Source organism: Rattus norvegicus, chromosome 2 (assembly GCF_036323735.1).
Source record: "Rattus norvegicus strain BN/NHsdMcwi chromosome 2, GRCr8, whole genome shotgun sequence".
Classification (NCBI taxonomy): Eukaryota; Metazoa; Chordata; class Mammalia; order Rodentia; family Muridae; genus Rattus; species Rattus norvegicus.
In genome coordinates, this window is record NC_086020.1 from 60,330,054 (window position 1) to 60,357,592 (window position 27,539).

Here is a 27,539-nt window from a genome sequence, read left to right on the forward strand (position 1 = left end):
CACAGACCACTGGATACTCACATAGGCATGCATATGTGACCAGCACTACCCAGATTTCTGACTTAATGAAACAAAAGAAACAGACAAGAAGTTGGGAGCCAAATCTGTTTGGGTGGAACCTGGAGAGAGTAGGGTGAATAAAATTATATTTTATTGATGCATACTAACAGACACACACACACACACACACACACACACACACACACACACACACACACACACGAAATTATCAAAGGATAAATGCTCAGATAATTTAAAAACAAATTAACTTACCATTATTAAAGAGACACCCAAACCACCCCCAAAATTTGAGTAGTTTAGAATAAGAATTCATATTTCTCTTTGAAATGGGCAAGAGACTAGGTAAAACACACTGAAGAGAAGCTTGATTGTCAATATGAAATACCTCAGGATAGATGGTTGGTGAGACAATTCTAAGATACTGTAAGTTAGGTTCAGGGAAGGGATGATAACAAGAGTTTCTTTTAACTAATGCTGGGTGGGTGAGCACTTCTGGGGCAGGAGAGCACTTCTGGGGTGGGAGAGCACTTTCTGTTCTTATAAACAACCTGGGTCCAGTTCACAACAGCCACATGGTAGCTTTCAAGGGCTTGTAGCTCTGTTTCCAGAGGCTCCAATGCTTTTGTCTGATCACTCTGAGTATGTGCACATACATGGAGCATTTACCACACAAAAGTACACACACAGACATACGCACACACATACACACAGAGAGAGGGAGAGTAAGAGTGAGAATGAGAGGAAGAGAGAGAGATACATACTGAATAATAAGTGAATTAAAAAACACTTAAGCAAAAAAAAAAGAAAGAAAGAAAGAAAAGGAAAGGAAAGAAAAGAAAAAAACAGACAAAGCATGCTATATTCCCTTCTCTGTTGAAGTCTGGTCACCAAGATGACACCATATTCTGATTCTTGACTCAAACCACAAAGAATCAAACATTCCCTTGTGTCTTGGGACTCTGCCTATATTGTACTGTCTTGGTCCTCTTAGCTGTCACTAAATTTCAGTGTGAAATAGTGTATGAATTCTTCTTTTTGTGCTTCATTATAGAATATTTTGGCTCCCTAGATCCAGTGGAATGTTTTTTCAGATGTCAGCCCATTACACCAATACTTCATAAAATTTGTTTTAGGATTGATTAGTTTTTTAATTTCAGGATGGATTATGTACACACTGCTAGTAAACCCTTTGTTTCAGAGTCCTCCCTGAATAGGTTGATGAAAAGATACAGATTCCCTTCCTTCTGGTTGCTGCCTTCACGGAGAGCTGAAAGCCAGCAGCCAAGAGCAACTACACGCCTGAGAGCAGAGGTAAGGTCAACATTTCTGCTCCAAGTGATCTGCCTGGTAGACTCAGGACATACAAAGGCAGAAGTCCTCTGGGCCCAGGCACTTCTGGTTTCTGACTGTGGCCCAAACGTCTCTAATCCCAGCCCACAGCTCCCTGCTCCCAAATCCCATGGGAAAGAGAGCCAATCACCCAGAAGTGCGGGCAATCCTTTGCCCAAAACCCTGGCCTAAGAGGAAACTGCATAGTACCTCTGGACACAGGAATATAGGAGAAGTCAGCTGCAGGAGCCCTGCAGTCCAGATCTGCGCCTGGATCTGAACTGAACCAGTCAAACAGCTCCTGCACCCAAATCCTGTGGAGGGGGAGAGCTATACCCTCAGAGGTTCGGACACCCCTGAGAACCCAGAGGAGACTATTCTCTGCTAACATTCCCGAATCAAGAGAAAAATGCCTAGCACAACCTGTGTCCCCTGTGCAGTAGGAGCCGAACACTTCCTCTGGTTGCTGCTCTCATGGAGAGCTGAAAGCCAGCCACCAGGAGCAACTGCACACCTGAGAACAGAACACTCTGTTCCTATAACTGGCTGAAAGAAAACAGGAAAACAGGTATACAGGAGTGCTGGCACACAGGCCCACAGGAAAGTCAAGCCACCATTAGAAACAGCAAGAATGGCTAACACCAGAGACAACCTGATAGCCAGAGGTAAGCACAGGAACCCAAGCAACAGAAACCAGGAATATTTGGCACCATCAGAGGCCAGTTCTCCCACAAAAGCAAATACTGGATATCCAAACACACCAGAAAAGCAAGATCTAGATTTAAAATTACATTTTATCATGATGATGGAGGACTTTAAGAAGGTCATAAATAACTCCCTTAAGGAAATACAGGACAACACAAGTAAACAACTAGAAGCCCTTAAAGAGGAAACACAAAAATCCCTTAAAAACTATTGAAAAGACAACCAAATAGAAGAAGGAAATGAACAAAACCATCCAGGAGTTAAAAATAGAAATAGAAACAATAAAGAAAGCACAAAGGGAGACAACCCTGAAGATAGAAAACCTAGGGAAGATATTAGGAATAATAGATGCGAGCATCACCAACAGAATACAAGCGATAGAAGAGAGAATCTCAAGAGCAGAAGATTCCATAGAAAACATCGACATAACTATCAAAGATAATGTAAAACAGAAAAAGCTATTAGCCCAAAACATATAGGAAATCCAGGACACAATGAGAAGACCAAAACCTAAGGATAATATCTCTCAACATCAATGGAATCAAGTCCCCAATAAAAAGACACAGATTAACAGACTGTATATGTAAAGAGGACCCAGCATTTTGCTGCCTCCAGGAAACACACCTCAGAGACAAAGACAGACACTACTTCAGAGTAAAAGACTGGAAAACCACTTTCCAATCAAATGGTCAGAAGAAGCAAGCTGGAGTAGCCGTTCTAATGTCAAATAAAATCGACTTTCAACCAAAAGTCATCAAAAAAGATAAGGAAGGATACTTCATATTCATAATTCAAGAGAAATTAAACAGAAATTAAAAGAGACACAGAGAGACTTACAGAAGCTATGAACCAAATGGAATTAACAGACATTCATAGAACATTCCATCCTAAAACAAAAGGATATACCTTCTTCTCACCACCTCATGGTACCTTCTCCAGAACTGAACAAACAATCGGTCATGAAACAGGCCTCAACAGATACAGAAAAATAGAAATAATCCCATGCATTCTAATCAGACCACCACGGACTAAGGCTGGTCTTCAACAACAATAGGGAAAGAATGCCCACATATACATGGAATTTGAACAATGCTCTAATCAGTGATAACTTGGTCAAGGAAGAAATAAAGAAAGAAATTAAAAGACTTCTTTGTATTTAATGAAAATGAAGGTACAACATCCTCAAACTTATGGGACACAATGAAAGGTGTGCTAGGAGGGAAACTCATAGTTCAAAGTGCCTGCAAAAAGAAATAGGAGAAAGCATACATCAGCAGCTTGACAGCACACCTAGAACAAAAAGAAGCAAATACACCCAGGAAGAGTAGAAGGCAGGAAATAATCAAACTCAGAGCTGAAATCAACCAAGTAGAAACAACAGTACTATAGAAAGAATGAACAGAACCAAAAGCTGGTTCTTTGAGAAAATCAACACGATAGATAAACCCTTAGCCAGACTAACCAGAAGACACAAAGATGTATCCAAATCAACAAAATCAGAAATGAAAAGGGAGACATAAGCACAGAATCTGAGGAAATTCAAAAAGCCATCAGATCCTACTACAAAAGCCTATATTCAACAAAATTGGAAAATCTGGAGGAAATGCACAATTTTCTAGAAAAATTCCAGGTACCAAAGTTAAATCAGGAACAGATAAACCATTTAAACAACCCCATAACTCCTAAAGAAATAGAAGCAGTTATTAAAATCTCCCAACCAAAAAGAGCCCAGGTCCAGACGGGTTCAGTGCAGAATTCTATCAGACCTCCATAGAAGACCTCATACCAATACTATCCAAACTATTCCACAAAATTGAAACAGATGGAGCACTACCGAATTCCTTCTACGAAGCCACAATTACTCTTATACCTAAACCACACAAAGACCCAACAAAGAAAGAGAACTTCAGACCAAGTTCCTTTATAAATATCAACACAAAAATACTCAATAAAATTCTTGCAAACTGAATCCAAGAACACATCAAAACGATCATCCATCATGGTCAAGTAGGCTTCAACCTAGGTATAGAGAGATAGGTCAATATATGGAAAACCATCAACATAATCCACTATATAAACAAACTCAAAGATAAAAACCACATGATCATTTCATTAGATGCTGAGGAAGCATTTGACAAAATTAAACACCCTTTTATGTTAAAAGTCTTGGAAAGAACAGGAATTCAAGGCCCATACCTAAACATAGTAAAAGCCATAGACAGCAAACCAGTAGCTAACATTAAACTAAATGGAGAGAACCTTGAAGCAATCCCACTAAAATCAGGGTCTAGACAAGGCTGCCCACTCTCTCCCTACTCATTCTATAGAGTTCTCAAAGTCCCAGCCAAAGCAATCAGACAACAAAAGGAGGCCAAGTGGATATAAATTGGAAAGGGAGAAGCCAAAATATCACTATTTGCAGATGATATGATAGTATACTTAAGTGACCCCAAACGTTCCACCAGAGAACTACTGAGCCTGATAAACAACTTCAGCAAAGTGGCTGGGTATAAAATTAACTCAAACAAATCACTAGCCTTCCTCTACACAAAAGATAAACAGACCGAGAAAGAAATTAGGGAAATGACACCCTTCATAATAGTCCCAAAGAATATAAAATACCTTGGTGGGACTTTAACCAAGCAAGTGAAAGATCTGTATGATAAGAACTTCAAGCCTCTGAAGAAAGAAATTGAAGATCTCAGAAGATGGAAAGATCTCTGATGCTCATGGATTTGCAGGATTAATATAGCAAAAATGGCCATTTTACCAAATGTAATCTAGAGATTCAATGCAATCCCCATCAAAATTCCAATCAAATTCCTCATAGAGTTAGACAGAACAGTTTGCAAATTCATTTGGAATAACAAAAACCCCAGGATATCTAAAACTTTCCTCAACAGTAAAGGGACTTCTGGGGGAATCACCCTCCCTGAACTCATACAGTATTACAGAGCAATAGTGATAAAAACTACATGGTTTTGGTACAGAGACAGGCAAATAGACCAGTGGAATAGAATTGAAGACCCAGAAATGAACCCACACACCTATGGTCACTTGATTTTTGACAAAGGAACCAAAACCATCCAATGGAAAAAAATAGCATTTTCAACAAATGGTGCTGGTCAACTGGAGGTCAGGGGGTTGAAGAATGCAGATCGATCCATGCTTATCACCCTGTACAAAGCTTAACTCCAAGGGGATCAAGGACCTCCACATCAAACCAGATACACTCAAACTAATAGAAGAAAAAGTGGGGAAGAGTCTGGATCACATGGGCACTGGAGAAAATTTCCTGAACAGAACAACAATGGCTTATGAATCTAAGATCATGAATTGAAAAATGGGATCTCATGAAGCTGCAAGCTTCTGTATGGCAAAGGACACTGTCATTAGGACAAAACAGCAACCAACAGATTAGGAACAGATCTTTACCAATCCTACATTTGATAGAGGGCTAACATCCAAAATATACAAAGAACTCATGAAGTTAAACTCCAGAGAGCCAAATAACCTTATTCAAAATGGGATACAGAGCTAAACAAAACATTCTCAGCCTAGGAATGCGGAATGACTAAGAAACCTCTAAAGAAATGTTCAACATACTTAGTCATCAGGGAAATGCAAATCAAAACAACCCTAAAATTCCACCTCACACCAGTCAGAATGGCTAAGATCAAAAACTCAGACAAGAGCAGATGGTGGCGAGAATGTGGAGAACAAGAAACACTCCTCCATTGTTGGTGGGATTGCAAACTGGTACAACCTCTCTGGAAATCAATCTGGAGTTTCCTCAGAAAACTGCACATTGTACTATCTGAGGACCCATTTATACCTCTCCCAGAAGATGCTGCAACATAAAACAAAGACACATGCTCCACTATGTCCATAGTAGCCTTATTTATAACAGCCAGACGCTGGAAAGAACCCAGATGCCCTTCAACAGAGGATGTGGTACATCTACACAATGGAGTATTACTCAGCTATCAAAAACAATGATTTCATGAAATTCGTAGGCAAATGGATGGAACTACAAAATATCACCCTGAGTAAGGTAACCCAATCACAGAAAGCACACATGGCATGCACTCATTGATAAGTTAATATTAGCCCAAAGGCTCGAATTACCAAGATGCACAGACCACATGAAACTCAAGGTTGATGACCAAAATGCAGATGCTTCACTCCTTCTTTAAAAGGGGAACAAAAATATCCATAGGAGGGTATATGGAGGCAAAGTTTGGATCAGAGACTGAAGGAACACCCATTCAGAGCCTGCCCCACATTTGGCCCATACATATACAGCCACCAAAACTAGATAAGATGGATTAAGCTAAGAAGTGCAGGCCGACAGGAACCGGATATAGATCTCTCCTGAGAAACATAGCTAGAACATGTCAAATACAGAGGCGAATGCCAGCAGCAAACCACTGAACTGAGAACAGAAGACCACTGGAGGAATTAGAAAAGGTCTGGAGGAGCTGAAGTGGTTTGTGACCCCAGAAGAACAACAATGCCAAACAACCTGAGCTTCCAGGGACTAAACCGTTACCCAAAGACTATACATGAACTGACCCTGGGCTCTGACTGCATATGTAGCAGAGAATTACCTTGTTGGGGCATCGGTGGAAGGGAAAGCTCTTTGTCTTGCCAAGGTTGGACCCCCAGTGTAGGGGAATGTGGGGGAGCAGCAATGGGGGGCGGATGGGGAGGGGAACATCCATATAGAAGGGAAGTTGGAGGGGTTAGAGGGCTGATGGACAGGAATAACATTTGAAATGTAAATAAGAAATACCCAATTTAATAAAAACGGAAGAAAAAAATAAAAAATAAAGAATATATTGTCATGAATAACAAGCTTGGAAAGAGAAAATCAGCACTGGGAATAATTGAGAGTAAAGTAAGGTGACCCTGAAGTCAAACACACACGAGACTAGAGACTATTTACTAATACCATACCATAATCTTGTGAAATATTTATGCCGCTTTCTGGAATTATGAACTCCCTTTAGAATAAACACAAAGAAACTGACTGTGAGAAATGAAAAATAATTAATAGGAAAACAATTTTCAACAGCTCTCACTGAGTTTCATCCAAAACACAAAGTTCTCATAAACTGGGAATAAACAGAAAATCACAAGGAAAGAAGAAAGCCTTGAGCTAGACTAAAAGGGATTAGAATTAAAGCAAAACAGCATTAGGGTGTGATTTAACAGCAGTCAAGAAAATGAAGGGCCTCAGAAGTGTAGTAATTGGCTACTCTCCGTCTACACTAATGATAAAACAAGATGAAATGGATTTGAAATAGAAAAGCATAGTGGTTTTTGACTGTTTCGTTTTGTTTTCGGTTATCACGTTTACAATATCCAAAGTCAAGAAAGAATGCCTTGGATTAGATCAAAAGGAATGAGAATTGTTCAGAGAACAGAAACACTGAGACGTACATTAATAGCATTCAAGTCAATAAAGGTACCTTGAATGCTGGCAGGGTGCAGAAATCATCCCTTGCTACAGAATAGATGGTTGAATAAAATGTGGACACTTCGGCTTCTTTTTCTGACTGACAACTTTCCCTGACTTACTGTGTTAGCCAAGGTTGTTTTTCATCTGTCCTGATTTCACTTCTTAGGTTTGACAAAATACTCTGACAAAAAGCAACTTAGAGGAAAAATGTCTTTGTTCATAATTCCTGGTTATATAGTCCATTACTGTGGGTGGGTCAGGGCAGAAACTCAATGTAGCCCGTTGTGCTGTAATTGAGAGCCCAGACAAATGAGTGCACACATGTGTAATGCTGGGTTTTCGCTGTTCTTAAATAACCCAAGGACGATACTTAGGGAAATGTGTTCCTCACAATGGGCTGTCTCTTCTTTTTGTTTTTAACATCATTTAATGAAATTAAGGAAATACCCCACAGACATATCCAGAGGCCAATCTTAAGACAGTTCTTCATTGAGATTCTCTTCCCATGTGAGTTTAGATTATAGCAAGATAAGAATGTAGTCATCTTATCATTTCTTTCCCCAGTGTTAAAGTGGGTATCCTTAAATTAAAAAACAACCACCCCACCAAAAAACACAACCTTGTCTTCAAAACTGATTACCGGGAAAAAAATCAGATTAATACCATGCCTTTTTCTATAAAATAGAAGGAGGAGAAAGGAAAAAGAGAAGAGGTCCTAAAAGGAAATTTAAAGTATTCTGAACCTATGCTTTCCCCCCTTTCAGAAAAATGGTTGTAGGACGTAATCTTCATTCCCCACCTCCCTGCTTCCTAGCCTCTCTTTCAGGCCTCATCCCTCAGCAATCTGTCTTTTTCCTCTCCCATGCAATAAAGTCAACAAAAATGTCAAAGCCAATGGCCATGCTTCCATCCTTATCTCAGTGTATTTTTCTGCACCATGTATAGGAAGAATTCAGCTTACAGGGTGCCCATTACTTATTAGGCTGCTTTTATATTCACAACCTATCAAATGAAGTAGGATTGGAATTCTAGAAGCAACCAGATTACCCAATATATTAATGCCTGAGAATGGGGGTTTGGTTTCATCAATGTTACTTTATTTTAGTCATTGAGCTCTCTTTAAATGATATGCTCTTTATTTAATTAGAACTCCAAAAGGGAAACTATACACAAGTATATAACTTGATGAGTTAATAAACCGAAAATATGCAGGATCCATATCAACAAATATCAGCCTTAGAAGTCTCTAATGTCCAGTTGCAGTTGCTATTAACCTTAGAGGGCGATAGCCATAGCCTGAACTGGAAACCTTAAAGTGCTTCTCACCTTCTGCAAGCCACTGCTCTCACACAAGCTAAGCCATGCCCTCTGAACAGCTAAGATGGCACTGACTCTTCCACAATGATGCTGGTCTCCTGCAATGACTATTCCATTTCCCTAAGTCTCCTTGACCTCCTCCCTATTATCTTTGAGCACTGGATGGATTGATGTTCAGCCCTTGCTGCCAACATGCCTTTAGATGTTGTATGCCTACCCGTGATGTGGTTCATCAGGCTTCTCTATGGATCACAGTCATAAGACAGTATGTTGAATACATTCCTAGTGACTGTGCTCTAACATACTGGTTAGACTCTTACTATTTTTTGGAGGGAGATTGGACTGTACTTTAGTCCTAAATATCTGTTCTTTACTTATGAAATGCAGCAATCAGTCTGTGAAGTTTCTTCTCTTCCTTAACTGCTTCGGAACATTTCTCCTTTCTCTTTTACTTTATGATATTCTGGGGAGCGAACATGGATATTTGTATTTTCATATAGTCTTTTCAAGTGAATTTCTAGTGTAAAATCCTTACCTTTAGTACTCAGTTCTCAAACCTAAGTCCCATATATGTAATAGCTTTTGGAATGTCTAAGTTTACTTCACCTAATTGTCTAAGAGGCATTCTAAAAGCAACATCTGAAAGAAAATACTACTTATTTATTTTCATATAATTTGAGTCAAAGGTATCACCATTCAAAGAATTAGATAAGTCAGAAGCATAAAGTCATCCCATTCTCCTCATTATTTGTTCCATCCCAACTGGTACATAAATTCTTTCAAGGCCTGTTTCTCATTTCTACAGACTGCCTTTCCACCATACTGTGTTCCCTCCTGTTTTCTAGGTGAATGGTTTCAGCTCACTTTCAAGCTGTGTGAATGTCTCTACATTGACTTGTCACTATAGCACTATAGTACTCTCAGAATTCTACTGCCAATTCTGTCAAAATGACAGCCACTTAGCCACATCTGTATATGAACCAGTACCAATGTCCTTGAAGAACCAAAATCTTTATCTATTTCAATTACTGTAAGTAATTCCACGATGCTAGAGTCTACCATGTTGGGCAGCACAACTCTATAACATCATTCTTTGATTCCTCATCTACATTTTCCACTAATGTTTTTAGAAACAGGAACTACATCCCGTGTTCCTACATCCTGGCTAAGGCTACTACTATTCTGGGAGGAAAAGTGAACAGCACCTTAGTCCTAAATATTTGTCCTAAAGTCTCTGGAAGCAAGAATCCATTTTTTTATATCAGTTTTCAGAATAGTATCTGGCACTTATGTATATTATATGAAGATATAGAAAAAATAGTCTTCCATTTATCTAAAATAGGCAGGTCTTAGCTTTTAATAAAGGAATAAATTGGTAATATAATCTAATGTTACTCAAATTTATATTCTAAAGACCAAAACAGAGATATGAAAAATGGACTTTAAATGCTAGAATATGAAAAAAGTTTTGACCATTCTTTGTATGGTCGAGTTTTACTGTAAGATTAACAATTTCATAATATATTTCATGGTTTAGAAAGTATTATATAGCATTTTTAAAAATTAACTTCTAGCTCAGAAATGTACTGTTCATACCTGGTATAAATAAAAGTCATATTTAAGGGCACTTAGGACAATGGAGAAATAAGAATATATCTATGTGCATATAATTTGACAAATTAGAAATTATTTCTGGAGTAATGAAAAATACTTTTAACCCTGACTTTAAATCAAGGATCTAGAGAATTCAACTAGTTAGTTAACATCAGGCTTAACAAATGTATAAGTGTTGTTCATCATCAATTTTTTGATGAAAAATTATAAGAACTCAAATTGGATTTCTTTAAAAGATCTTGGCTACTGATTCTTATATATTTCTGAAACACAGAACAATATGCTACCCATAGAGCTCCCATGGAAATGGGCAAGCCTTATTAGGTTTGTATGGTCATAAGCTTATACTCAGAGGTCTCTGTGTGTACTTTATAGCAATTTACTACATCTGCTTTTTAATCATATTGATTGGGATGCATAGGATCTGTGTTTTCTGTCAGATGGAGATAGACTGGCAATATTCTCAGCCACTTCCAGCCTCTGCCATTTTATTTAAGTAAAAAATGAGGTGAGAGGTCAGACTCATTAGCAATTCGATATATTCTCACAGGAATAGTGTGAGCTTAAGCAGTCAAATGCCCATGCTTTTGAGAATGAACTCAGCTGGGTAACGCTTTGAAAAAATAGGTTAAATGAAGCTATTCACATAGTCAAAGAACATTTTCAATATGATATATTTGACCATCCCTCCTCCCAATCCTCCCAGATTCTATCTCCTTACACACCCAGCTTCATGTTCTCTTGCTCTTCAAAAAACAAGAACAGAAAGAAAAACATGGAGTTAAAAATAAAACCCCACAAATTTTAAAATCACATTTGATTATGGAAAAGAGTGTAATGGTTAAAAATCAACACATTCTACTTACCTATGATATCGTTAATGCGAGCCAGTGATGAGTTATCTGAAATATCAAGCAATATGGCAAAATCGAACGCAGATGGGAGAAGAGGGACCTCTTTGGAAGTTGTGGGGCTCAAGGCCAATGTGGGCATTTGTGCTTTTTTCTTCTTTAACTGCAGGGATTTTCTTTTGTATCCTGTAAGAGCTTCCTCCAGGAGCTTGGCTTGATTTACTGTCATTGGAAATCCATCTAGAACCCAGCTTTGGTTCACAGGTATCTTCCTAGATTCAAACAGCACAGTTCATCAGCATGGCGCCAGACACTGGGGCTCTGCTAAGGTTAGTGATACAATGAATGCCTCTACTTTATTGTAAATTTATCCTAATGCAAAAACTTCTTTATTTTATAGCTAACGCATAGGGTTTTCTTATGTATTCTGATTGCTTCCTTGCTTAAAATCCTTCTGTGGCTTCCTGCTGTCCTCCAAATCTACCCTCTTGACTCATAAACTTCTAGCCTTTCATGATTTTGAATGCTCACAGGCCGATGTCCTCACTGTGATGTGCATATATGTGGCACTGACTACCTTATGCTCACAGAATGTGCTTCCTCAAAGTCCACATCTGTACAATGGAGTACTGTAAAGTACCTCATTGGGGTTTGTGAAGATGAACAGAAATGACACACTTAGTAAACTGGACACAGGTCTTAGTCCATACTGAACACCCTTGTCGCCAATTTGAAGGGTATCCTTACCCCGCCCACGCCTTAGGCTCTTACTTATTTCACCATATCAGTAAAATCGTCTTGACTTAAAACTTTCAGGTTATTCTTTTGGTTTTGTTCTCTTTTCTGTTTGGTTTTTCAAGATAGGGGTTTTTCTGTGTAACAGGCCTGGCTGTCCTGGAACTTACTCCATAAATCAGGCTGATCTCAAAATCACAGACATCTACCTGCCTTTACCTCCTAAGTTCTGGGGTCAAAGGCATGGACCACCACGAAAAAAGGGTTTAAGTATCTTCATTCTACCTTCAAGTGATACAAAACTGAAAAATCTTCCTTATATTTTAAAGTTACTAATTTACTTATTGCCTTGTTACTTCTCATATTAAAGAGTAGGTTCACCTTTCCAGAAGCTTCTAAGCCTTTTGGTGACTGCCTGAAATCTTTCAGATCATGTGGCAGGAAGAATGGGGTGAACAAATTTCAGAAAGATTTCAGTACTTGATCAAATGCATAGAACTTCAAATGGCCCCCTGGCTGATGATTCTCAGCATGGCTCCCAGCTTCCTTCTGGTATCTGTTTTTATCTCTTCCACTAGGTTATCACAAGCAGGAAGAGACTGCATTTCACTTTTCCAACCTCTCCAAAGGGAGATCAACCTTCTGCACAGATTGGACTTACTAATTCCTTTGCCCAAGTCACAGGAGAGAACTCCCTTAAGTGCTTGACCTCATCTGGGACCTGCTGCCTCAGAAGCCACAGCAGACAGAGGCAGAGGTTAGAGCTGCTCTCCTTCAGTGCTGCTAGAGTGAGACAGCAGACAGTAGGGAGCCAAGGAGCCTGACTCTGGTTTTTGTTATATCACTATCTAGACACAGTTGTGTAACTACAACATCTAATGTTCCATTTCTCATTAGACTAGACCGACAGATTGTAAACCAGTGACAGCCCTCTGGAGGCGTCCTAGAGGAAATAGAAATGGTGTTTGGTGTAAGGAGGGTGATTTTTGTGGACCCTCCAGATCTACTAAAACTGAAGTGAAGGACTGCTTGACACTTTGCCTATCCATTTGCTCAATGCACAAAGAGCACTGTGGTGAAGTATACTTTATGTCATTTCTGAGAAATGTGAGGCTAAAAACCCTTCCAGCTCTGAGGGTAGCAGCCTCGAGTTCCAATTACTAGATACATAAGTGGGAGGCAGCCTAAATCTTTAAAGCAGTCTTTAAGACAACATTAAGGAGGAGTTTATCCCAGATGGATAGTAAAAAATTTCTATAAAGCTCTCCCTCTTCTTGGGTCTTAATGTTCCTCACATACCACAGCTAAGCAATCCCATTTCCTCTCCAATTCTTTCAACAGAGCCTTTTACTCTTTTTTCTTATCCGGTACAAATTATTTCCTTTATTATACAGAACAACTGGCCCTCTTCTAATATACATGTATAAGAAAGCAAGGTTGAAGAGAATCCTTTCTCAGTAAAAGGAGGATAGAGAAAGCAAAAAAAAAATGACAGGTTCTAAGAACTTTTCCTCTCTGTCCCCTGCCACACACCCTCTCTGTGTTACACATATGTGCTTTGTCTGTGCTGTGCACCACCACCTGTTGTCCTAGGATTCCTAGACTCCACTCCTGCCCTCATCTTGAACCATAACACAAGTAAGTGCAGACCTGTGTTCAGTGAGTTGGGATCTCTTTTCTCACACCTTGCCCTTGGGCTTAACTAACCACCCACTATCCCAAAGGCAGTAGATGGTGCCGTCATTTACATCAGATGGAGGACAAAGCTAACCAGAGAGGTGAAGTATAGGCACACAAGTCCATCTATTCTCCCTCTGTCTTAGGAGTCAGTACATACATTTGAACATTTCATTTCTATGTTATTCTTAACATATTTTTTGTAAATAATACATGAAATGGGCTAGGGAGTTGGCTCAGTAATTAAAGTGCTTGCTATACAAGCATGAGAAATGAAGTTCCCATTCCCAGAACTCATGTAAATGCTGGGTGTGGGACCCAACTGTAATTCTATCCTAAGAAGTTGGAGACGAGATCCCCAAGTGAGTTGGCTAGGAAGACTAGTTTTGTATATTCAGTTCATGGTTTTACTGTGAGACTCTGACTCAAGTGATAAGGAAAAAGGATGAGACAATTCCAGATGTCAAACTTAGGCCTCTTTACCCACTCTCACAATTATGTTCACACTCTCACATACATGTGGTCATACGTAAGTACATACACCTATATATGCAGGAAAAAGGACGATATTAAATAGGTCTGAGAAAAGAAACTACAATACATACTTAATAGCATTTACCAGGATGTTAACCAGCAGTACATCTGGAACGCTCTTGCCTCTTCTGAGCATCAGTTCTGATTTTGCACCAAGTTGAGCTCGCATGCTAAGCTGTGAAAAGAAATGAAGAATGGTAGGAGAGAGTTGATTGAAAGTAATAGTCCATTCAAGGTGTTGAGAGTTAAAGCAATACAGTGGCCATGCTAGCTAATGAAGATACTGAAGACTTAATCACATTTCTGGAGTAGAGGAAACATTCAAGGAGGATCTGTACCAATTTTCAGTAGCCTCGACACCCCAAATCCCCCAAATTTCATACTCTAACACTTGCAAAGAGAATGGCCTGACTCCAATCACTCATATCTATGAGAAATTGTCCTCTGGAAACACACATACCTATCTAGCTCTTGAATATTGTTTGGTGATCAGATTCTAAACTTTCAGCTCTGTTCTTCTTCCTTGATTCTTAGCCTTTCTTTTTCTATCACAAGTTCACTCTAGTAATTAGTTTTTGTGTTTTGTTCAGAATTAATAATTATGACTTCTAGGAGGGTTAATTCTGTACAAGTTGTATAATGTTACTCAATGTGTGCTTCCCTAGGGCCGATCTTCACTCGGTCACTGGAGTGCTTGATGTCAAATGAGACTATCTCTACTCAAAACTATTCAACCCAGGCGGGGTACCACAGCATACTCTTACGATATAGGTTATAATAATTGCTTCTCAGGCTCTGACAGAACAAACTTCCTTCTTTCATCATCTCTCTGTTCTCAGCCTTTGTTAAACACTTTGGGTATAATAGTCTCACCCTATGACTAGGTAACTGTTCATGTTGCCACAAAGGCTTCCCGGATCCTGTTACCTAATTCTCTTCCTTCTTTGAGTTTGTTTAAGACTTGCTTTCTCCAGAAGGTCTCCCTTAATTTAATATTAGAATATTCCCTCCCCTACCCACAATACTGCTCTTACTGTACTTTTCAATTTTTCCTACACCTGATTATCTTTTACCATGCTGTTCAATCCATCTGTTAGTGTTTATAGTCAATTACCTGCCCATGTTTATAAGAATTCAGACTCCCGAAGAGCAGAGAAGTCCATAGGTTTGGTTGTTGACATGTCCATAGAAGATGGTGTGTAGGAAAAAGCATGTGTGTCTGAACTGAACTGAATATGGATAAGGGGGTTTTTATCCAACTGTAAATGTAACTGCAGAAGCAAACCTAATCTTTCTGTTAATTCGTATTTCAAATCAATAGAGTAAAAAGTTCTAACTCTCTACTCATTACTTTTCTAAACTCACTTCTCTCTCAAAAAATCAAACACCATACACATTGTTTGGTTTCAAACCCAACATGGTTTTTTTTTATATTTAATCAGTTCTAAAAGCTGAATGATAAATTTGTTTGGAATGATGACACTCATTATAACATAATCAATTATAATAAAAAAGTAAATAAAACACACATGATTAATTCTGTCATTACTTCCCTCTATAGTTAACCAATACTCTTTTTGAAAGTACTAGTTTCCTTCGGAAATAATATCAAGTGAATTAAAAAAATCATATGTATCTAAACGAGTAAAATGGCATAATAATTTCTACTGCTTTAGAGAGAAAAATACTAAGAATATAAACAATATGATGGAAACTTTACTAGTCACTCTTTTATCAAGCATAATTTAAAATCAAATAGAAGAATGTTGTTTAATTCATAACATCTGAATACATATCAAAAGAATGCAAATTAGGACACATTTTAATATATGGGTGGACAAAATCAGATTATAATACTTACTGACAGAAAGCTATTACTTGGTCTGAATTGTTCAAAGTCACTACTCTTCGTACCTAGTAACAGGGAAAGTAGTAAGATCAGAGTCCTAGCATTCACATCTACATGGGAATTGTTTGTTCTACATTGCCCGGCTTGCCCACCTCTAGCTGGGGAATGTGGGCATTACACTCGGCCATGTCTGACACACTCGGCCATGTCTGACACACTCAGCAAGAGCACAAAGCAAGGCTGCAGCATGACTTCCACTTCCCATCCACAGCATTTCAGTTCCCTCCGTGTAAACAAACCACCTTTCTCAAAAGACATCAAAATGTTAATTCGCTACATTTATATTTTTCCAAGATTAAGAAGTTAAGAGATGATAAACATTTTGGAAATATTTAGAAATCAGAATGGGATCTTAGTTAAATTCTGTGCAAAAAAGTTCAGAATATGTTTATAATGAAAAAATATAATACCAATATTTAAATAACTAAAATCATGCATTAAGATACAAAATAACTGGAAAAACAGGCAGAACGTGACTTTCAAAAGAGAGAGAAGAGCCACCATGGAAGAGTTATGCAGTTATTGCAAATCTGTGAATGATTCTATGATGACAGAGGATAGCAGGGACCTTACAGAAGAGTCTGAGCTTTAGAGCAGACTGAGAGCAAATCGAAATATGCAAAAAGCTTCATTAACACACATTTAATAGAAATGCTATTTAATAATAAAAATGTTTCTCTTCCGTGATTCCACAAAAGAGTTGGCCTGAATTCCAAGCAAAGATCTTATAGTGGGTGTTAGGAAGCTAAGCTCTGTTGCTGTTGTCAGTGATTAAGAGCTAGAACAGTTTAATGAATAGGGAACCACTGTCCTCCTGAGTGGAGTTCCTCCAGACGCTGATGCTTTCCTCTATGTGATCTCTCACACATACACACTTATATAAGTGAAAGGGAAAAGCAAAATACCAAAAGCAAGCAAACAGAAAAAAAAAACACAACACAACAAAAAAAAACAAAAAAACGAGAAAGAAACGAGTGAATATACTGTGTCCGGTCTGCTTTCATAAAGATAAACTTTAAACGATGACTTTAAGGAAAAGGGCGAAAATACTATAATTTCATCTTTATTCTCAAGTGTAGGCAATGACTACCTTGCACTGTGTCGATAACCACACAAAAAAGTATTTAATTCTCCACCATTCACCATTGCATCCCCTGAAATCATGCTTGATGAACCTATATATACTCTTACTGTTTCTATATTGTAAGCATGTTGTAACATAAATGATGGATGACTTATTTTGATACATTATTTACTGGCTATATAGTTTTACCTTCTTTTTGGGGTGTTGCTTCCCCTGGAACTTGAGTATCTGTTAGCTCATTTTTATCCTATGGCAAAACAGACAAACAAACAGGTTTAATATTGGAATTCTTCCAGTACGTTTCCCTAAGTTGGTGTTTGAGAGCAAACTACTTTATCTACATTGACAATATTAAACTGGATAGAAATTTCTGTCATAAATGACTTCCAGAAACAAGTACAATTTGGTGAATTTCAAATGGCTTTCAATTTATGTAAATATTAAAACTTCTATTTTAGAAATTAAAAAAACAAGGGAAAATGGGCAGTTTACAGAAAATATCTTAAAAGAATAGCCCTAAAGTTGTCAGTCGTGTCCACAGGTAAATAAGAGGAAAACGTGCATTATCTGTTACCCTCTTGATCAAAATGAAAGCTTGCTACAATGTGAAAGAGAAAGAACCATGTTATGAAACAAATTTCCATAACTCATGAGTTACTAGTATTTGTCCTGAGAATGGAAATCACTGAGAGTAAAGCCTCTGTTAATTGGTTCAATTACAGAGACAATGTGAGGTAAGAGAAAGAGAAGTGGGCTTCAAATCTGAGATTTAATAATGAGTAGACTTCTACAAGCCTTCTTCTGGCCTTGAGAAAACTGGTCCATATGTAGGGTCTCTACTATTGTTGCTAGAAAACAAGAGAGGTAAACTACACGAGGGCTCTTAAAGTCATATAATATTCTTTTCCCACCCCAACATGTAGTATTATATCTTTATGAAATCATCAAATAAATTGCAATGTGGATCTTAAAGAATGAAAAAAAAAAGAATGAAAATGTGATCAATTTAAGCCCACTTGGAATACTCCTCCTGACCCCTAGCACAGCTAAGATATAGCAATTGGTATACTCTGGCTGTGGACTAAATGGATTGAACTAGTTGTTTTCATATGATTTCTGGATATCTTTCAAGCAGCTTCATACTGTGAGCCTGGAGACCAAGCAATGTGTCCTCTTCTACCTTTAAATCTGTTTGGGTTCAGCACCTGTCTAGTCCACTGCCAAGGGCCAACTGTACCCTTTATCCACATATTTGGAAGGCCACTGTTCTCCACTTCCGGATACTTAGTGGTAAAATGTCAACACACATACGCATGCGTGCACGCATGCACGCACGCACGCACACACGCACGTACATATGTACGCACACCAATAGTAGGCTTAGGAGGAGCATACCCCCTCTTTTGTCTCTTGGTTTACAGAACCTGAACTATTCACTCTTTGGATCTTTACCAGATGAACGTTGGCATTCTATCCTGATCCATAGCTGTGGTGTACCAGCTGCGGAAAACTGGAGTCACACTTGCCTGAGGTATGATCATTTCTTTCTGGTCCACTTCAGGATCTCCTTTAACATCTTCATGCATCGATGGTGCCTTACTACTTTTTTCTCCATCATTAAATGCCTGGATAGCCTCTTGGACAAGAGTATCAATAGAAAGTACTTGAATAGGGATGTCTAAAGTACAAAAGACAACTTGTAAATATCTGGCCCCCCAGGAACGGATACCATTGTCTCTAAAGTTCCCCTTCAACATGGTATCACTGCTCTCCACAGAGCAATGCCTCTTCGGTTAAGCTACTTTTTCTCGTAATAAAAGTTCCATTACATGAAATAAATCATTTTAGCTAGATTATAGGGTACAACACAGTGACACTAAGCCAAGGGACCATCATGATTCCATCCTCCAGGAAAGTTATCTTACCTCTTTAAAAGTAAATCCCCACCTATGACACAGGCACTCCTATCCCCTATTCGTGCTGCCAGAAAACATGAATCATTTTCTATCTGCATAGTTTGTCTATTTTGAGATACTCCACCTAAGCTAGATGATGTACTATACCGCCTTCTGCGTCTTGTTTGCATTACCTAACATAATTTTGACAAGATTGAACATATCCCAATTCCCCCCGACTCCCGTTTCCTGTATTTGGAAGATCAGTCACATGATTCTACCACCTAAAAGTTTGATGAAAACCACTCTCTAAATAAAGCCTCCGGTTTGACTTTTATAGAGATAGACATTTGTAGCCAGAATGAATATAAACTAATAAGGAAAAGAGAAGTAAAGGCAACTTACCATTTTGAAGAGCCTTGAGGATTGTAGTTTTTCCACTGAGTGTCTTCCCCAGTAAACAACCCTTCACAGCAAATGAAGGTAATTCAGTGTCTGCAACTTCTTTCTCAGACGGATACGAGTTTTCAATTAATCTCAGAAGCACATGACCCAGTATGTTATTGTTGGAGGGTGGTGAACTGTTTGCCATGTCCTCTGGTAAGGCCCACTCTCCAGTCATGTTCTGCAAGAGATAACAGCCAAACAAAACACGCAAGAATGTCTTCGAAAAGCAGAATTGAAGTATAAATGGCAATTAAATACTAAAAGAGAGGTGGTCAGAGGAGCTGTGAGGAGGAGAGGGAGGGAAAACTGTGATTGGCATGTATTTTATTTATTTTCAATAAAAGTACAAAAGAGGTAAATCCAGTGTGTAGCAAACAGAATGTAACTAGTATTGTAATTAATTATATTACAGAAAATCAATAACAATTCTACTTTCATATTATAGAATATTAAATGGAATTCTTACATAAAACATTAGTTTTAGAAATAGGTACTTTGAAATAACTGAAAAATTAATCTAATTTATATTATGGCATTTTAGTTAACTTAAAACACCTTTATTGAAATTAACACAGGAGGCACATAAGTTTAATATTAAAATGAGAATAAATGTAATTTTAAAACAATTGCAAGAAAATAAACGGGAGTAAATTATAGATGAAAAGTAGAAATTAAATTAGAAAGTAAATCTATGAGGTAACATTTATTAATAAATCTCTGAACCATGAATTATGGAAGTCTACTTGCTAATGACTTTGGACAAAGGTGCGGATGAAGATTTGTCCATGTCATAAATCAATGGAAGGACAGTAGCATCATGCTTGAAGCTGCCTTGAATATTATTAATTACTATGTACAATAAAACTTGACATTAGAGCCAGTAATGGTTCAGTAGATATATTTTCTTTTTTATTTAATTAAATTATTTTATTTATTTACATTCCAAATATTACCCCCACTTCTCCATCCTCCCTGCTCTGAGTGCTTCACCCCTTTCCTGTTTCCCTTGCTTTTGAGAGGGTGCTCCTTCACTCACCCACCCACCCACACCTCCCAGCACTCCCCTGAGGAATCAAGTTTCTACAGGATTAGGGGCATCCTCTCCCACTGAGGCCAGACAAGGCAGTCCTCTGCTACTTATGTGACGGGAGCCACTGACCAGACTCTGTATGCTCTGTGGTTGGTGGCTTAGTCTCTGAGAGGTCTGAGGAGTCTGGGTTAGTTGATATTGTTGTTCTCCCTATGGGGTTGTAATTCCCTCTGCTCCTTCAATTTTTTCCCCAATTCTTCCATAGGTGTCCCTGTCCTTAGTCCAATGGTTGGCTATAAGTATCTGCATTTGTCTCAGTCAGCTGCTGGTAGAGCCTCTCAGAGGACAGACATGCTAGGCTCCTGTCTGCAAACACAGTATGGCATCGGGAATAGTGTCAGGGTTTGGTGCCTGTGCATGGGAAGGACACTAAGTTGGGCCAGTTACTGGGTGGCCTTTCCTTCAGTCTCTGCTCCATTTTTGTCCCTGCATTTCCTTTAGACAGGAACAATTCTGGATCAAGAATTTTGAAGATGGGTGGGGGCCCCATGGCTCAACTGGGAGCCATGTCTATCTACAGGAGGTGGTCTCTTCATATCCCATCTCCCCACTGTTGGCCATTTTGGCTAATGTTCTCCCCATTGAGCCCTGGAAGCCTCTCATATCACACATCTCTGGGACTTCCTAAAAGTCTTCCCCAGCCCCATCCCCCATATTTTCATTCATTCTCCTGACCCTCTGTGCTTCTCTCCTGTTGTCCCCCACCCATACCTGATTTTGCCCCTCCCCTCCCCCTCCTATCTCTCACCCAGGTTCTTCCCTCCTTCTGTCTCCCATGATTATTTTCTTCCCCACACTTGGAATTTCTTTCTTGTTAAGCTTCATAGAGTCTGTGAGTTGCATCATGGGTATTCTGTAGTTTTGTGCTAATATCGACTTATCAGTGAGCACACACCATGGATGTCCTTTTGGGTCTGGGTTAACTCACCCAAGATAATATTTTCTAGTTCCATCCATTGCCTGCAAAATTCATGATGTTCTAGTTTTTAATAGCTGAATAATATTCTGAATAGTACTTCTGTATCCATTCAGCTGAGGAACATGTGGGTTGTTTCCAGCTTCTGGCTATTACAAATAAAACTGCTATGAACATAGTGGAGCATGTGTCCTTGTGGTATGGTGGAGTATCTTTTGGGTATAGACCAAAAAGTGGCATAACCAGGTAGAATTATTTCCAATTTCGCCATCCCTCTAAACCATTTCTTAGCATTTTTAAATAAGAAAAAGTATATTGACAATTTATTGCTTTATCTTACTTAGATCATTTGGCAATACTTCTAAAACTTTATGCCATGAATAATCAAACATTTTCAATATTCTTGACTCTCCTTTTAAAAGTACTTTTAGTAGACTGTGTCTGACAAGAAAACAAGTTGTTATGTTTGGTAAGTGCTATGGGACAGGTTCATATCAGAATCTGGTGCAAAAATTCCTCATATAACAATACTGGAGATAATGAACAATTTTTATTTTTGAAGCAAAGTATTACTTGGGATTTTCTTTAAAAATTCAAAGAAATAAGTCTATAATTAAAATTAAAATTTTCTTTTATTCATTTCTCTATAAACCGTATTATACTTTTAAAAGTATTTTTCTTTTAGGACTGGGGATGTAGCTCAAAAATACAGCATTTGCCTAGTATGTGTGAGGTCCTAAGTTCAATTCCAAGCAACATAGACAAAAATTTATTAAAAAGAATAATTTTGTCTTAATTTAATAGCTTTGGCTTTGCTAGTCCAGTGCACAATTGTCTACCCTGCTAGAAGTTAAGTGATTCATGACTGTTCATATTTTGCATCCTGAATGATTACTTGCTTCTGCTTTCAGTCACTGGACTTGCTATTTCTCACAAGTAGAGAAATGATAATGATTTTGCATAAAGTAGCCAATCAGCAAGTACCCAAATTAAAAACAAACAAACAAACAAAAAAACCCAACAAGAACAAAGTCTTGAATGTGACAGGTGCCAAGGTTCTGATCATTTTTGAGCTGTGCGGTCTTTCAATCTTCACTAAAGGGAACAGTATCCCATGATATCTCGGGTTCCCATAATGATTTTTTTTATATCTTTGATAACCTCTACCTTGAAGCACAATTTAGTCTTTGTAAAGTTGTTGTGTCATGTGTAGTAGAGGACTGCCTTATCTGGCCTCAGAGGAAGAGGATGCATGGAATTCTGTAGAGACTTGATGTTGCAGGTTGGGGGGGGTGCCCAGTGGCAGCTGGTCTATCTTATGGGTGAATAGGAAGTGGGATGGAGTAAGAACTCTGTGAAGGGTGACATGGAGGGGAGGCAATACTTGGGACTAAATATATAAAATAATTAATTAATAAAAATGATAAAAAAGACTACTAGTTGCCTACAAAAAATTGTGAGAATCAAGTAAAGTAGTTAATACTGAGTACAAGCCAACGTGACCACTAATGACAAACATTTAAGGAGCTACCAGGTACTGCTCTAAGCATTTAACAGCACCACACATCTCCAAAGACAAACCGCCATCAGCTTTGCCTCAGTAGGAAAGTATGCTTCTTCACACTGGGGTCAGGACAAAGCCCTTCTACATCATAGAGTTAGTTACAGATTATGGCCAAACACAATGGAACAGAACATTGCTGTAAAGAGAACAGAATGTTCTGGCTGGGAAAAGAACAGAACTCTGGCCTATGGAGATAAACAGGCAGCAACTGGGAGGAGCACTCTGGACAGGACCACAGAAGGACAGCTTCTTACAAACACCAAGGAAAGAGAAACAAGGGCATGAGTGAAAAGGAGATCAGAAAAACTGAAAGGGGGAAATTGTGACTAAAGCTGAAAACTTTAGCTGCAAGTGACTTAAAGAGCTAAGGAAGGGCCAGGATCTTATAGCAGATGTTTACATGTTTGTTATTTATGTAGACATGACTAAAATAATTATGCCATTAGATATATAATTCACGCCTTCAGACATCACTATAAATGTACACATTGGGCTATAGGTCTCAAGATGCTAATGCTTGCAGTGGGGCAGACTAGGTAAGTATCACTTGCTACAAACCATTGTCTTAAGAGGGTGTGTTCTACGTTATTATATTTGAATTATGTAAGCTACCAAACACATATGGTGATTACTTACGATGTCTTTACTTAATGGTCGGTATTTTTGTAGTGTCTGTGTAAACAGAATAAGTAGTTCTGAATTGTATGTGCAGAATCGGGAGCCATCTCTTCCTGTCAATTCACCTCTACTCAAAAACAGAGATCATAAAACTGTAACAGAGTGAACAACGGCTTCTCTTGGTGAAAAGACATTAAACAATTTAGTGGTATAATTTTTATTAGTTGGCCTATACTAACTTTCCAGACTGAGTCTCTGGGCCCAGACTGTGCCTATTCTGTTCTGATTACGTAGATCTACCACTTAGCTGCTCCTCCTGAGTTCAAAGTCCTCATGTGCCTCTTTCAGTTTATTGTAGAATTAAAATGATTTACCCAGACTTCTCTTCCTAGCCATTTTCAGTCAGCTAGAATCTTTAGACTTCCTGTTGGCTGGTGCTTTTAAATTCTTGGACTTTTATGAGTCACTGTAAGCAAATGGCATTGATTTCCTGAGCTGAGGTTCATACTTCAAGAACCAGAAATTGATCTATTTCCTGTAGATTTCCTCCTTGACTGTAATGTGCCCATGATTCCTGGATGCTGCTTCTGAGGTAGCATGCTTTCTCAGCAGATTATTTATCTTCTTTTATAATAATCATAACCTAAAATGATGATATTTTTATTCTTAAATTTATTATTATTATTCTTTGAAACTCTGTAAAATTGCAACCGAGATAGATGTTCCCTATTAACACCTTTTCATGGACACATGGCTTATATATAGTTGGATAAACAGAATCTAGGTCTTGGGAGATGTTCAGTATGAGTCCCTACCATCTTGAATTGATTGTAGTGTACCATTCCATAAATCAGCAATGTTGAGTTACACGGACATACTTATTAGTGGCCAATGTGCTTTCTGTGGGTTAGTCAGAGTCAAAGTTCCACAGTATCCAGTTTTTGTCTTCACAGATAACTAAGACTTATCAGCATTGTATGGCCTGAGGTAGCTCAGGTAGACCCAGTCTAGAATGTTCTTGGTAATTTAGAATTCAGGTTACAGAGGAAACAATAAAAGACATGGAAAAAATCTCTTTCCTCCAAAAAAAGAATCAGCTTTTTTTCCCCCAGTGGATACAACATATGTCCTGTTTTCCACATATGTCAGTCAGTTTCCTTAGATATTATTGGAATGTAGTGTTTTAAAATTATTTAATAACATTTATATTATCTTCTATAGTGGCCAAAGACATAAAACAGAATCTTCCAATAGATATAATTCAAGAAGTCTCATAAATATTAATGTTGTAAAAAAAAACAGTATTATGTTCCATTCAGAACATAGCCAATGCATGGCAACTCCACTGCAGGAAAACTGTTACACTGCTCTCATTCTGCAGTTACATCAGACGACTTCTTAACAAACTAATATGAAGAAGTGAGGAAAAGTTGAGTCTGTGATTTCTGAAATACAGCTAAAGCTTGTATGAGTAGTTTAAGAGGTGAATGGAAACATAGTGGTCCTCAAATTTCAGGAGAGCTTGTTTTTATGTTGAGCATGATGACTCATATTAAAGCTATCATGTTCCATGACGGACAGCAGAGTAGTAAGCTCAAGGCATGAATAAAGATGGGAAGAATGCTAGAAATCATGAATTCAGAATCCAAGTTCTAGAAAGGCTAGTGTTGGGCAGTTACAGTGAACAACTGTGACTTTGGGCAAGAACAGTGCATATTTACTATGTTGTATCTTTATGATCTGTATGTGTACACAGATACAAAATCAAGAGACCTGGCAAGAGTGCTGCAACTGTGATCCCAGTACATGGGAGGCTGAGGCAAGATGACTATTTCCAATTTGTGTACAATCTGGGATACATAATAGCAGCTTCTTAAAAACAAACAAACAAACAAACAAACAACAAACAAAAAGGGAAAGAAAAGCATACATGGAAATTAGATTTCTAAGGCAGTTAAAGGGTTTTTGAGCCTTTACCCTTACATCTCTTGATTTTAGTTTTTTGAACTCTCCAAAAACTCCTGGGGTTGCTTAGCTCCATTTGCAATATAAACAGTGTTACTACACATCTTATGAGATTGTAGCTTTCACAAATTTTCATCAGAACCCTTCTTGAAAGGGCATTCTATTTTGTGACTCGGTATACATTTAGTATAGATAAGGCAGAGAAACAAAACCCTAGTTAATGAGATGCTCATATGTACTACTTGTTATATATTATTATTTCCTACAGTATTGTATTGATTTTTTATATTTACCTAATTTTGTTCTGTTTCTACATATTTGGACAATAAATAATTGAGAGTAGATGAATATAGTATACTCTCTAGATATTGAGTGTTAACCAATTAGTAATATTGCTCATATGTAACCTGAGTTAAATGAGTTAACATTAAATTTTAGTAATTTGATGATGTGACAAGATGGTTTAAATCTTAAAATAAGACAGACAGATGTAATAGAGCACCCAACCTATGAGCAAGCTCAGAAAGTGTTGGGGTTTTTATAAGCATAAACTAGCAAGGATCTCAACAATATTAATAAAAATAGTTAATGTAATAACAACCTCTTAAAGAAACAGATTACTGGAAAACTTCTAGAAATGATAAACAAATTCAGCAATGTGACAGATAAAAAAAATCAACTTGAACAATCCAATAGCTTTTTTATATGACACCAACAAACATACAGAGAAAGAGAATCATGAACATAATTTCATTCACAATAGCCTGAAAGAGAATAAAATACCTAGACATAAATCTAACCAAGCTAATAAAGGACATCTACAATAAAAATTTAAACCTCTGAAGAAAAAAGCTAAGGACTCCAGAAAATGAAAGATATAATCACAGGTCAATAGAATTAACACCGTGGAAATATCCTACCAAAACCAAAATACCCTACTGAAATCCCAATCAAAATACTTATTTTATTCACAGGAAACCAAAAATGTATCCTAAAATTATTATAGAACTACAAAAGAGTCTAGATAGCAAAAACAATCCTGAGCAAAAAGAACAATGCTGGAGGTATTGAGTCATGGTAATAAACCAATATGACATTCACACAAAAGTGGACATGAAGAACAATGGGATAAAAAAAGAGTCATACATGAACACATGTGGCTTCAGGCACTTAATATTTGACAAAGATGTCAAAATGTATAATGGAAAGCAGAAAGCATAGTCAACAAATGCTGTAGGGAAAATTAAATTGCCACATGGAGAAGAATGAAATTTGACTCATATCTATTGCCTTGCACAAAAACTAACTCCAGATGGATTAAAGAGACCTTAACCTGAAACACCAGCAATGCTAAAACAAAAGGTGTAGGAGAAAACTCCCTAAATACAGCTCCATTAGCTCAAGAATCGAGACCAACAATTGACAAATGGTACTGCATGAAATGAACACACTTCACTGCAGCTAAGGGAAAAAAAAATCAGCCGGGGTAAGAGGGAGCACATAGAATGGGAAAGAGTCTTTTCCAGTTATATATCTGACAGAGGACTAATATCCAGAATGTATGAAAAACTCAAAAAAACCAAAACTTAAAAAAAAATCCTTCCAAAATTTGGCCTGACACTGGAATGTAGAGTACTCAAAAGAAGAAAAAAGTGTTTGGGAGAGGGAAGACAAGAAATACCTCTAAAGGATTCATCATTCCTTGCAATTACGGGAATGCAAATCAAATCAACTTGGAGATTTTATCTTACCCCTGTCAGACTAGGAAAGATTAAGGGAACAATTAGCACCAAATGCTGGAACG

General features: G+C 37.9%; 1 protein-coding gene and 1 long non-coding RNA gene across 12 annotated transcripts in view; one reads left to right on the forward strand and one right to left on the reverse strand.

Annotated features, from left to right (window-relative positions):
- Nucleotides 1-27,539, reverse strand: part of Spef2 (sperm flagellar 2) — a 182,196-nt gene that overhangs the window by 90,399 nt on the left and 64,258 nt on the right. For 7 of the 8 annotated variants that reach the window (NM_022620.2, XM_039103075.2, NM_001415008.1 and 4 more), the window contains 6 exons: nt 19,541-19,760; nt 18,767-18,918; nt 17,430-17,487; nt 16,109-16,161; nt 14,319-14,422; nt 11,317-11,573 (listed from right to left, as the gene is read on the reverse strand). In NM_022620.2, coding sequence (NP_072142.2) covers nt 11,317-11,573; nt 14,319-14,422; nt 16,109-16,161; nt 17,430-17,487; nt 18,767-18,918; nt 19,541-19,760 — 844 coding nt within the window. Of the gene's footprint in view, nt 1-11,316; nt 11,574-14,318; nt 14,423-16,108; nt 16,162-17,429; nt 17,488-18,766; nt 18,919-19,540; nt 19,761-23,119; nt 23,260-27,539 lie in introns of those variants that run through there. The other variant, XM_039103077.2, reaches the window with a different exon arrangement.
- LOC120100738 (uncharacterized) overlaps nt 23,329-27,539 on the forward strand; it is a 54,399-nt gene continuing 50,188 nt past the window's right edge. Inside the window, exon 1 of one of the 4 annotated variants that reach the window (XR_005500730.2) lies at nt 23,329-23,688. This is a non-coding gene — a long non-coding RNA (uncharacterized LOC120100738). The remainder of the gene's footprint in view (nt 23,689-27,539) is intronic. The other 3 variants (XR_005500728.2, XR_005500731.2, XR_005500729.2) reach the window with 3 other exon arrangements.